Source organism: Alosa sapidissima, chromosome 11 (genome assembly GCF_018492685.1).
Source record: "Alosa sapidissima isolate fAloSap1 chromosome 11, fAloSap1.pri, whole genome shotgun sequence".
NCBI lineage: Eukaryota > Metazoa > Chordata > Actinopteri > Clupeiformes > Clupeidae > Alosa > Alosa sapidissima.
In genome coordinates, this window is record NC_055967.1 from 2415693 (window position 1) to 2429559 (window position 13867).

General features: G+C 40.6%; 1 protein-coding gene across 2 annotated transcripts in view; it reads right to left on the reverse strand.

The window, feature by feature from the left end:
- The window catches only part of ireb2 (iron-responsive element binding protein 2), an 85103-nt gene that overhangs the window by 14187 nt on the left and 57049 nt on the right, over positions 1–13867 (reverse strand). Inside the window, exons 17-19 of one of the 2 annotated variants that reach the window (XM_042108742.1) lie at positions 7512–7616; positions 2714–2856; positions 1247–1394 (exon numbers count right to left, since the gene is read on the reverse strand). In XM_042108742.1, the coding sequence (XP_041964676.1) occupies positions 1247–1394; positions 2714–2856; positions 7512–7616 (396 nt within the window). Of the gene's footprint in view, positions 1–1246; positions 1395–2713; positions 2857–7511; positions 7617–9356; positions 9665–13867 lie in introns of those variants that run through there. The other variant, XM_042108743.1, reaches the window with a different exon arrangement.

Consider the following 13867-nt stretch of genomic DNA (forward strand, 5'->3'; position numbering starts at 1 on the left):
AACCAATCGCGAAAGTTCAAAGGCGAGTCTACGCTGAGAACGGAATCTCATTGGCTGTCTTTCAAGGCTGTTTTCTCAAAATGAGTTTCCTCTCACACTCGGAGCTCAAAAACTCCACTTCAGAAGCACGTACATACACCAAACTTTCTAGACTTATGCCTAACTATATGTCGAAGATTTCTACAGAGGGGTTTGTTGATATATTATTCCTAGCCTGACTTACATGACATTTTATGCCTAAAAACATGGAAAAAAATCGTTTTTTTAGGGCTAGTGACATAATTTTATGATTTACAGGATAACAAAAGTAGATATTCATAAATCCCTCTGTAAATGTTTCCCCATCTAATATCTGAACACAATGAAAACATAATTTTGAACCTGGCTGTATCCAATGCTCAGGTTTCGTGCCTTAAAATGTATGCAAATTAGCGCATATTTAATTAAATAATGCCTAATTTGCATATGTAAACATTAAATTACAGCAAACTTGTAATGCATTTTTTCTCATATTAATGTAAGTAATCAACTGGGGAAGTTGCATAGTGATATCTGCTTGTTAAAAATTTTACCCTATTCACCTGTAGTGTCTCGCCTTAAAGCCTGAGACAGACAGTTGCTGCAGGTGGCCTGGTCCTTTAAAAGACCTACAGTACGTTACAAAGTTTGAATGAAGTTTCTAAGTTAAACGGGTCAAGCTGAATTGCACGCAGAAAAAGTGGTAAGCGGAATAATAATAAGAAGCCTAGGTAGACCAGTACAGTGCATTTTTATGCACTGTAATAAAAAGAAGACTTAGGATAACAGAACAGTGCATTTTCATGCACTGAAATAAAGCAATAGAAAATGGGGTATCTGCATATCTCTCTAACATGTAACCAACCATATAAAAGTCACTATTTTGAATGATGAGCAAAGTGCAGTATTAAGTCTGTCTGAAACCAACTTAATAACTAGGCGAAACCAATTTGCTAATTTATCACCATGGCCTAGATCTTAACCGTAAACATTGCAAACAGTTAAGTGCTCCTACAAGCCACATGTTTTAGTTTATGAACTTTGCCCGCCATTTCAATTAAGGCCCATAGTTTCTCACAGCAATCTGTGAGATTCTTCAGTGGTAGGCAAAGCTACTCAAAATAATTCCACAATCCCCAAAATTTACAACAGCTCTATATCGTTACACTATTCCCCTTTACAGAACTGTTAATTGCAAATGTAACACTGTGCTGCCCCAACAACTTACCGTCTGTCCAGTTGGAATGTGCAGAGTCTTGGGACCAGGTTTGCCAATGAAACGGTTCTGTAGCTTCATGCTTGCAAACGTACCACGAGTCATCACCGCATCATTTCCTCTACGAGCCCCATAGGAGTTGAATTCCCGTGGTGTGAGGCTGCAATGTACAATAACATGGTAGTGATTTCTCAAAATTATGTGTAGTTGTACCCATGGACTGAAAACAGAATGCTTTTCATTTCAGTTCGTTCTGAGCAATACATTTTTTTTTTCCTGTTCCAGTGTTCCAAGGCCGCTAAATGGTAACTGGTTAGAATGTTATAGAAGAATGGTTAATAGCATTCCTTTAAAAATTACTTTGCCTTTACAAATTGATTTATGGCTGGTGGCACAATACTATAGGCTTTTTTTTGCCCAACAGCCTTAAAGCTGAAATGAATTTTTGAAGTCAGTGCCTTATTGACCTAGAAAAAGCCAAAGATGTATTTTTACAGAAATGCCAGGTTTCTGGCGAAGATTAGATTTTTACATGCAAATTAGGTTTCTGGCAAACAATTGCGGTTACTTTTGGAAATGTTGCAGCAATGCATTGAAAATATTGGGTTTCTAATGGTTAATGCAAATCAGTGAAGTATTCCTTTAAAGGAGAATTCCGGTGTGATATTGACCTAAAGTGTAAATAATTCAGTGGAAATGCATGGATTCCAGTTTCTTCCAGTAGCAGCAACTGGAATCCATGCATTTCCACTAAATTATTTTTGGAATCTGATCCCTTATCATACCTGTTCATTCTTACTCGTTGCTCGACTTATCGTGACTAAATTCAAGATGGCTGCAAACGCTAAACTTCGTGAAGATACTGTCTGTATAAATCGTCTTGTAAGTAAACTACCAGTGCTTTTTCAAAGTTCTCAATGTCTCGTTTTAAATGTCAGGGCCCTCGGAAGTCTACCAATGAAGTGTGGAGATACATTGAGCCTCGTAAATGGGTGTAAAACAGTGATTTATTTGCATGGCTAGCCCGATGCCGAAGCACCACTATTGAAAAAGCTGTTGGTAGCATCGGCTAACTAGCGCCAGATTTTGGAGTGCAGGGGACAAGCCGAGATGGGCTATGAGACATACGTTCACACTCGGTATCATGTTTCAATACACTTTAGGTCAATATCACACCGGAATTCTCCTTTAAATCAAAGCACATTGGGCAGTGGGCAGGTGAAAAATATTAAAATATAGGTTAATCGGAACAATAAATACTGTTATAAACTATCTAAAATTGAAAAATAGCGTTTTCACTCCAGAACAAATGAAATCCCTGGTCGTGCCTCTTGTCACAATGCTGTTATCTACATCACTCTGAAATACATCTGCATCTTACACTTTTGTTCTTATTGTTTTTTAAGAGTTTCATGTTATATTTTATTAATAATATATAATTACATATTCATAAAAGTGTTCAAAACAGGATCCACTCACCGTTTGCTTTGCAAATACTTTGCAGCAGCACTAATCCGAGCAATACTTCCAGCTGGGGAGATGTGATCTGTTGTCACATTGTCTCCTAAGAACAGCAGTGCATATGCATTCTCTATTGACTGGGGAGATGGGGTGTCTCTTATCTGGGCAGAAAAATTTTTCACTCATTTAGTATGAAATTAGACTTGACTTGAACAAACTTGGAACAAATTGGCATCTTTCTCATGTCAAATAATGCAATTAAAGGAAGCTCTAGGGTCTGTTTTTTGAATGATAATTAGTACACATTTTCAAAACAACATCAATTGGTGCAGTTTTAATTACAACAAGAATAAGCATTTACAATTGAATAGCATATAGCACAGCCTTGTTGGCTAACCACAGCCACACTTAAACATCAGAACACAGCGAGCCATATTCAGGCCACGGTGTCGATGATGATGATTGGAGAGCCGAGTCAATCTCCAACTTGATGAGAAGCTACTGAACTGCACAATGAGCAGGCGAAAAAGAATCGGGAGATCCTAACAAACGCCTCATGTTTATTTTTTGTATTGATTTGTCTAGTTAAATGTTTTCCCTGTTTATTTCCGTTATTTTTGATAGTTTTCGTGTTATTCTTAGTCCTTTTTACTGCTTCTAAGTCAGCTGATGTCGTTGACGTTTGTCCATTGGGAGCTTGCGGACCTGCGAGCTGCCATGCCAACTGCAGACTAACGTTAACGCTGAAGAGCTGCAATCTCACAGAGCAACAAAGGGTCGCTGTTAAAAGTCCACCGAGTTGCAGATCTACAAGATCGCCCACAACTTCAGACTGTGCTTCCAGTGATCTCCAGACTGCAGTCTACAAAGGCCTAACGTTAACGTGATCTCCAGACTGATTTTGTTTCTTTATCACTTTCCCCCGAGACTGACTAACACCACATTTCTGTTTATTCGACATCACACCGACTTTCACTACACTTTTTACCTTTATTCCTAAACCTTAGTCTCTGTTAACTGTATTTAATAAATTAATTTATTATTATTTCAAAACTGTATGTTATAATAGTATAATCCTCATTATATTATATATTATATTATATAACTATAATCCCATTTTGTCATTATCAAACCTTCTCTTATGTGTGATGCGAGGTTGCTGAAGGGGAGATAAAAACACTTTCAGAAGAAGTTAAGAGATCTATGATTTCATTGTCTTGTTTACTTACCTTTTTTTAATCAAGGTGCCCAAAAGATTTTTGGATAATATTTTCTAAACATTTGATCCAAACCATATTATCATAAATGACCCAATGAGATCAATATGTGATATAGAAACCAGGGCTCCAAACCGGTTCAAGGAACGAAAACGAAAACCGAAAACGAACGGAATTTTACGGAATTTTACGAGGAGCAGAAACGGAAACGAAAACAAAATGGTCTTCAACTGTTCCGGAACAGAAACGTTATTCTGAAATCCACAAAACCGGTTAATAACGGGTTTTTTTCGTTCTCTATATATTTTATAAAATTTCACAAAAGCATATCCTATGTCAGGGAGACTATTTCCGGTTGTGCGAAAAACAAGCCCGCATCTACACTGTTAATGTAAGCTAACAAGCCGCTATGTAGCCAACTAGGCCTACCTATCCGTCTGCCACTTCGGATCTTAGGCCAGCTCGTAGCGTAGGCTACTGAAACTTATTTGGAAATTGTTTGTAGCCTATGCGTAATAGCCTATTTTGCCTGTCCACGCCTTGTCGTTTTAAAGTCGGGATTTGAAATGTTTGCGCAATTATAGCCTATTCTATGTAGAAGAGTTAAACGGAAAATTTGAGATAGGCCTTGTCAGCAACAGACAGGTTGGAAATTATAGCGCAAGCCTTTGAAGAAATCCATATGGATAAAACCAGGTAAGGAGTTTAGCACGTATCCAGAAATATTTTTGATAAGAAATTATTTATAGGCATAGGTTAGGCTTACAGTAAGTCTGTAGGCTATGGGATGGATAGCCCATCTGAATGTTTTTGGATGCCGCCTGTGATTTATTATTTTTGGGCATAGCTACGGTATAGGCTAAATCAAGGGGAAATAATGAGTACGTCTATTCTAAGGTAAAGTTCACAAAAATAGACTTGATAGGCCCGCCAAACACTGCCGGAACTTTAAGAACGAACGATATTTTGCGTTCCGAACCGGTTCAGGACCGATATGTTGGTGGCGGAACGCATGCAAGAACGAAAACGTTAAACATAGGCCTACCTGAACCGTTCGGAACGGAACGTTTGAAAAATAATTTCGTTTTCAAGCCCTGATAGAAACATTTCACAATTTGATATATACGACTAGAATACAGGGTTCCCGCGGATACTTAAAAAGTCTTAAATTGTCTGGGATGTCTTGAATTTTTGAAAGGGAGGTATTAAATTTGCGTATGGGACCGCCAGCGAGAGCAAGAGAGCGAGTGAAATGTCTTCATCCGGTTTTTCATTTAAAACGCAATTGTATACGTGACTATAAGGCAACGGGAGGAAGATGTTTTTCACGGGTGTGGTTAAAAGTGTGAAAACGGTAATAATATGTACAAATATGCCTGACGTTTTCGTGGTGTAGCCGAGGCCTGAGAGAGATACGCAGGTAGCCTACGTGAGTGGTAGAATGAGCGGGAGAAAGAGTTGGAATTTAGGACATAGCCTATGGATTTTAAAAGCCCTGTCCGGCGCAGCCATAAGCCGGACGCTCATTTGTCCTTTTTTGGAGTTGCGCTGGGTATCATGGTTTCACAAACTATGGACGCGGAGAATGCTGGTCAAATTATGCGCAGTGCTTCTGTCACCCGTCTGATAATTTGCTGCGAAGGAAGGAACCACGGACTGACAGAAAAAGAAAACAAACGTTTTCGCAATCAGGAGGAAATACTGTACATGTTAAGTTGATCTGTTTGCATCTTTCCAGCGTGTGTTGCTGGCCTAGCCTAGGGAAGAAAATATCTGTCTAAGTTATAATACCTGTAATATCTGTCAACAGCTTGCTTGCCAGCCTTTCCCAGTAGGCCTACTTCGCAAAAGTTGTGAAATATAGCTGCACTTTTTTTTTTTATGTCGGCGACTGGCTACATAAAAAAAAAAAAAAATGTGCGTTCATAATACGTGCGTGCTTGAGATGAAACCAGCAGTTTTCAGCAGGATCCGAGGAGGAGCTGTCTCTTAATTAATTTAAAACAAGTCAATGGTTTTACAATGTTTCAGTCAAGCTTTGGTTGGTTTAGATACAGGTATGCATAGGTATGCAAAATGTAAAGTCGTGGATTAACTTTAATTTGCTGTGCTGCATATGGGACAATAGATGCACATAGTAAATTATATAAAGTAGGCCTATTAAAATATTTAAATAGCTTAGTCTAACTTTGAAGGGAATCCAGTCCAGTGCACATGTCTTTGGCAAGTAGCATAGGATACTACAGACACAGGTGAAGAACAGTCAGCCTCAGCCAGTAAGCACAACCAGATATGTACAGCCAGCTTCAAAAGCAAGCAGCCCAGACCCTAAAATTGGGCATTTATAGCTGTGAAGGTAATTCACACACAATTATTTTTCTTTCGCCAAAATATATGTGGTAACTTCTGTAGACATCCAAAATGGGGTGGGGGTTAAAATTAGTAGGAAAAAAAAACTATTGCATAAAACAGTTTTAAGTTGTCGTATGTATTGTTTTGCCGTGGTATAGTCTTAATTTTTCCATTTAGAGGTCTTGAAAAGGTCTTAGAAGCAGGGCTAGAAAACGAAATAATTTTTCAAACGTTCCGTTCCGAACGGTTCAGGTAGGCCTATGTTTAACGTTTTCGTTCTTGCATGCGTTCCGCCACCAACATATCGGTCCTGAACCGGTTCGGAACGCAAAATATCGTTCGTTCTTAAAGTTCCGTTAGTGTTTGGCGGGCCTATCAAGTCTATTTTTGTGGACTTTACCTTAGAATAGACATACTCATTATTTCCCTTGATTTAGCCTATACCGTAGCTATGCCCAAAAATAATAAATCACAGGCGACATCCAAAAACATGAGATGGGCTATCCATCCCATAGCCTACAGATTTACTGTAGGCCTAACCTATGCCTATAAATAATTTCTTATCAAAAATATTTCTGGATACGTGCTAAACTCCTTACCTGGTTGTAGCCTTTTTTTAAGTTTTATCCATATGGAGATCTTTAAAGGCTTGCGCTATAATTCCAACCCTGTTTATAAACGAACCTTTCTGTTGCTGACAAGGCCTATCTCAAATTTCCCGTTTAACTCTTCTACATAGAATAGGCTATAATTGCACAAACATTTCAAATCCCGACTTTGAAACGACAAGGCGTGGACAGGCAAAATAGGCTATTACGCATAGGCTACAAACAATTTCCAAATCAGTTTCAGTAGCCTACGCTACGAGCTGGCCTAAGATCCGAAGTGGCAGACGGATAGGTTACATTACAACAGCAAGACAAAATATACACATTTGGACCAAAGGTCCATTTATTCGTTTTTTTTCTTTTCAAACTGCAGAAATCAAATTATTAGGCTGTTATATAGAGAACGAAAAAAAACGTTATTAACCGGTTTTGTGGATTTCAGAATAACGTTTCTGTTCCGGAACAGTTAAAGACCATTTTGTTTTCGTTTCCGTTTCCGCTCCTCGTAAAATTCCGTTCGTTTTCGGTTTTCGTTTCTTGAACCGGTTTGGAGCCCTGCTTAAAAGCCTTTAAATTTGCACTTGGAAAATGTGCAGATACCCTGGAATATGGAATAGAATAAAATAGAATAATACTTACTAATTTGTTGAAGAATGGAGGGCAGTGGACATAAGTTGATTTCGAATCCCAAGGGAACTGATCAGCATCTGAACATTCTATACTGTCCCAAAATGTGCTACCTTTCTGGAAAAGAGACAAGAATAATGTTTTTGGATAGCAATATCAGTACTGACTGAACACTATTTTGTCATGTCTCATCTTCTAATATTCAAAAAAACAAAAATTGTGCAATAAACTTCTTAACCAATCATCTCAAATCATAGCTTATGTTTCAGAACTACGGGGGAAGATTTCAGGAATAAAATCAGTCATTAGACTGAGATATAAGACAATTGGTCATCATTGAAATTTTGACAAAATTAGAACGGTCAGGCATTTAAGGGTTAATAGATGGATAGCAGATGGATCGCTGGATAAATGTGGAAAGATGGATACATGGATGGGTGGACGACTGAACACTATACTCCAGTGTCCATTTCCATAATTGACATGGTTATGGGATTTGGCAGACGCTTTTGTCCAAACCGACTTACAAATAAAACAATACAATAGTTAAATTAACAGTGAACAGTTTTAAAAAGTTGGTAAGTCTACTGGGACCGTTGCAGCCACCCCACGTTTTGGGACATGCTCCACTGGATAAGATGGTGTTGAGGGAAGAATGTGGCAGGAGACGACACACGTACAAAAATATAGTCATTTATTGTCCACAAAAGAGGAGGAAGCACAGCAGAAGTCCAGACATAAAAATACAGGGATCTTCAGTATGTATATTCTAGTGAACATCTAAACTCACCATTAAACTAGGCAACCGATTCACAGGCTTTCTAGGCACCCAATCCAAACAAGGCAACCTTGCATAACTCTGGACCATACTTTATCCCCTTGCCTCACAGCAAGCAAGATTAACATTATAAACTTCAATTTACTTCCAAACAAACTCTAAACTTCCCAGAGTCCCTGGAGCTCCAGCTCGTCCCTCTGTCTTCCGTTGTCTCTAGTGATGACATTTAAAGCGAGGCTTCGAGACTTGTGTTGAGCAAAAAGGGGCGTGCCTGATGAAGCCCCGGTTTAAGGCTTGTGCCGTTTCCAATAAAACCATGTGACTTGCATTGAGCTCAATGAGGATCAAACCAGCTAATAGGCTAACTGAAATAACACCATGCCAATCTCTAGGTATGGTGAAGGGTATGTGATGATGTGGGGCTATTTTAATTCCAAAGGCTTTATCAGGATGCATAGTATCCTGGATCCATGAAATAACTGGCCTTTAAAAATAAAAACCTCCCTTCCTCTATGGAAATTTAACATAGGAGTGCCAATACTTATGACCCCTGTATTTTAAGGAAGAACATTTATTTATTTATGATAAATTATTCATTCACAAAGAAAATTGGGGTCCTTAAAGGTTCGATATTTCCTTATTTTTTTACTTAAAAGGCATTAAGATCATGTTCCAAAAGATTCCTCTTTTTAGTCAACTTTAGCATGGGTGCCAACACCTTTGACCATCACTGTAAGAAGTCAGACTTGCTTGAAGACCACTTTCTCCAAAACCTTTGATAAGAAAGGAAGAAGGGAGACAGGTCTGTAGTTCTTCATATCAGTTGGATTAAGTGTATGTTTCTTTAACATAGGCGTAAGCCTTGCCTGTTTGAAAGAAGAAGGAACTATTCCAGAACTGACATTAACAAATTACTTCGTTTACACACATCACATCTGCATGTGCATAACTGCAAATGGGCAATAATCATTCCGCTTGGATGGAGTCTAATTAATAATAACGATCATATTTTACTAAAATAATACAGTAAAATAATCTATGAAGAATTCAGAATCATCTTAGATCATGACTGCACAACAAGCTACAGGATCAGTGCAAACTCCCACAATCGCAAACCCTCTGCTATTCCTAACTGATAATCCACCTACGGCTGGGCGATATACCGAATTCATATACTGGATATATAACAGTTTGCTGTACGTGAGATACATTAAAGTGTTATATCGCAAATATCGACTATTTTGCAGTCATCATTTTTTTAAGCAGCAACACTTACTTTGCCGTTTTGTGTCCCCATCTCTCTTCCCCTCCCTTTCAGTAACAACGCACATCACACACTCACAAACCAATCCTGAACAATCTATTCAGATGAGGGGGTGACATCTGGCTGTAGACGAGAAGTAAACTTTCAGTTCAACAGCGGCAGTAGCATTTCTATCTATGGGTAGCTAATGTTCTATCTATGGGATAGGCTAGTGTTGTTCAACAATGAGCTAGGTTAATAATAATAATAATAATAATAATAATAAGTTTATTTTATATAGCGCCTTTCTCAAACCCAAGGTCGCTTTACATATTAGGAAGGCAGGGAAACACAATAACAAACAAACAAAACAATGCAACAAAGACAAGTTATCTGTATGGAGCTATGTGTTGGGTGTGGAGGAGAAGTGATCATTAAACAGAAAGGTCTTGAGATGTGCTTTGAAGAAAAGAAGAGAAGGACAGGCACGAAGAGGTTGGGGGAGGAAGTTCCAGAGTTTGGGGGCCAAGGCACGGAAGGACCTGCCACCCAGGGTGGAGAGTCTGGAGCGGGGGATAGCCAAGAGGTTTTGGTCAGAGGATCTGAGTGAGCGGGAAGGAGTGTAAGGGGTCAGGAGGTCGCAGATGTAAGGGGGGGGGGCAAGGTTGTGGAGGGCTTTGAAGGTGAGTAGTAGTACTTTGTATTTGATCCGGGACGGAACTGGTAGCCAATGGAGTTGATGGAGAATGGGGGTGATGTGTGCTGATCGTCTGGTATGGGTGAGGAGCCTGGCTGCAGAGTTTTGAATATATTGTAGTCTTTGAAGGGTTTCAGTGGGGAGACCAAGGAAAAGTGAGTTGCAGTAATCTAAACGGGACAATGAAAGAGTGAACCAAAGTCTGTGCATCACTATGCACAGGATGTGGATATGAGGATCAAAGCTAAGGGTGGAGTCAAGCTGAGGGTTAAGGGTGGAGTCAAGCTGAATGCCAAGGTTTTTAACAACAGGGGTGGAGTGGACAGATGAGCCATCAATGTTGAGAGTGAGACGGGGAGATTTGGAGAGGATGCTTTTAGGGCCAATCAGCAGAATTTTGGTTTTGTCTGTGTTGAGCTTGAGAAAATTGTTTCGCATCCATAATTTTAAGTCAGAGAGGCAGTCAGTGAGAGAGCGTGGTGGGGGGTCAGAGGGAGAGGGAGTGGTAAGATAGAGTTGGATGTCATCTGCATAGCAGTGGAAGTTGAGACCGTGGCTGCGAATAATCTGGCCAAGAGGGAGGATGTATATGAGAAAGAGGAGGGGCCCAAGTACAGAACCCTGGGGGACACCACGAGTGACAAGGGACTTGGAGGACTGATGTGGACCAAGTGTTACAAACTGCTTTCTGTTGGTGAGGTATGACTGACACCAATTGAGAGCTGTGCCAGAAACACCAATAGCAGACAGACGGGAGATTAGAACATTGTGGTTGATGGTATCGAAAGCAGCACTAAGGTCAAGGAAGATGAGAATGTTAAGTGAACCAGAGTCAGCAGACAGGAGGAGGTTGTTAATTATGCGTAGAAGGGCAGTCTCTGTACTGTGACATGAGCGGAAGCCAGATTGAAAGGGCTCATACAGGTCGTGGTGGTTAAGAAAGGTGTGTAGTTGTGTGGCCACCACTCTTTCCAGTACCTTGGCCAGGAAGGGGAGGTTGGAGATAGGTGATGTAAGGTCGGAGTCAGGTTTTTTGAAAATGGGTGTAACTGCAGCAGTCTTGAGGGCAGCAGGCACCACACCAGAGTTGAGGCAGGTGTTAACAATCAATGTAATGGGTTCAGATAGGGATGTGGAGCAGGCTTTAAGTAGAAGGGTGGGGGCAGGGTCAAGCCGACACGATGAGGAGTTGGACTTAGTAATGATGTCAGTGATGGTGAGGGAGTCAGTAGCGGTGAAATGAGAGAGCTGAGGGCCCAGAGAAGGAGGAGAAGAAAAGAGAGAGATAGTATTGGGGTTGAAGGAGTGGTAGATTTGGCTAATTTTATCATCAAAGAAGTGTAAGAAGGCCTGGCACTGCTCAGGGGTCTTAGGACAGGCAGTGACATGGGGTTTTAGGAGTTTGTCCACAGTCCTGAATAGGGTTTTTGGCCTGGACATGGAGGAGGTTATGAGTGATGAGTAGTAGTTTGAGCGGGCAGCATTGAGTGCATCCCTATATGTCTATATATATGTTCGGTGTAGAGCATGGAGTGAATTGTAAGGCCAGTTTTCTTGTATAGCTGTTCAAGACGGCGGCCAGCGGCCTTTAGTTGCTTCAGCTCAAGGGTGAACCAGGGGCATGTACGGTTTGCTGGTACAAGCCTAGTCCTGACAGGGGCTAAGCTATCAAGCAGGCTGGTCAGGGTGTCATTGTACATAGCAACCAGGTTATCCGCGGACGAGAGCTCATCCAGGTCAAACAGCGGCGAGGCCTGTATAGAGGCAGCAAGCATGCTGTGGTCAATTGATCTGATGTTACGACCTGTGATAGTTGTTTTCTCTGAGGAGGGAGGAGTGATCATATGAAAACGGCATTCAGCTTATGGTCAGAGACACCAGAGATGGAACCAGAGACAGAGATGTCATTCAGACCAGAAGAGCAGAGCGTGTGACCATGAGTGTGAGTGGGAAAGTCAACATGCTGTGTCAAACTAAAACAGTCCAATACAGAGTTAAACTCTGAGGTGTAAGAACAATTAGTATCCACATGAATGTTAAAATCCCCTAACATAATCATAGCAGAAGAAAGGGATGAAAGAACAGTGAGAAATTCATTGAATTCAGACAGAAAATGTGCAGATGGTTTTGGGAGGCGGTAGATTAGCAATAGTAAAAGTGGTAGGGTAGAGACAACCTTCACAGCAATATATTCAAAGGATGTCCCTTCAAATGGCCTAAGTTCTTTAATAGTCAGATCTGAGCGGTACACTACAGCCAACCCGCCCCCTCTCCCTACAGATCTGGGTTTGGATAAGTAGCAGTAGCCAGAGGGGGTCAGCAGGTTTAAATTAATGCAGTCACCGGGTTGTTGCCAGGTCTCTGAGAGACAAAACAGGTCAAATTTTTTGTCAATGATCAGATCGTTTATTAAGGCCGTTTTGTTTGTGATTGAGCGCGCATTTAGGTTGCCAATGTTAAAGTTCTGATGTGACGACGAGGCAGGAGGAGGCAGCCTAGGAGGGTGACTAAGGTTGTCAAAGTTAATTCCCCTGTTCCTTGGCCGTGGTCGTCGACGGTCGGGTGTGTATACAGTCGGGATTTGAGCATCGTGTCCATAGATGAGAGTCGGTCCTCTTTTGAAGCGATGAGCATAACGTGAACGACGAGTAATTCCAAGCGAGCAGCAGAGTTTATACAGCGTCGGGTCCAGGGGGGTGTGGCAGCGAAAAAGTTTAAGAGCAGCAGGGGTGTAAACAGGTTCCATTGCCAAGTTACAAAAAGCACACAGGCACAGCATAAAGTGAGCTGAGGTTAATAGATGGAAGCAGTTCTGATTTGGTTACACAAAACGAAAAATGAAACAAAATAGCAAGGGATTTTCAAATTAAACTTACAATGATATCCGTGCATTAGGCAGAAGGACTAGGCCTACTGTCTGTCTATGTGCACGTCTGACTGTTTCAAAACGACAGTGCAAATGCGCACATCTCACTCTCCACAAATGCTTTTCTCATGCTAAATGTTAGTCTAGCTTCCCTCCAGATTGATTTTTAAATTAAACTTGAGATCTGCGCATTGAGGCAGATTAGGTTAATGTCTATGAGTGCATCTGACTGTCTCAAAACGAAAACGCAACCGTGTCTTATTTATCAACCAACAACCGAACAACTAATTAGGGAAGCACGCACCACACCGTACCTTACCTTCTATCCGATGTAAGCCACCATCATTCATATGGAGACACATCAGTGACAGATTGAAACAAACTAAATTTATTTGGAAAGTTAACTAAAGCCATGAAGCCATGCAAAAAGAGAAGTTAGTTAACAGTTTATCCTGAAGAGTGGATAGGCAGAGGGGCCTTTCAAAGAAGGCAGGGAAAGAAGAAGAGAGAATGATAAAGCCAAATAACAGGCCATGATGAATGCTCTGCAAATAGGCCAAAATAAATCAATTGATGTACCCTATTTAGGTGTGTTGAAAGTTTTGCATGTACACTTTTCCCTTTGAGAAACCTTCATAGTAGGCTACTGGCAAGAATTCAAAACTACTTTCAGCCCTGCTTTTGCATGCAAATTTAAAATAAAAATCACATGTGAATAACCAAGAATGTTTTAATGCGGATATAATTGGCAGGGACTGGACTGGTATGATTTATCCTAGCCTAC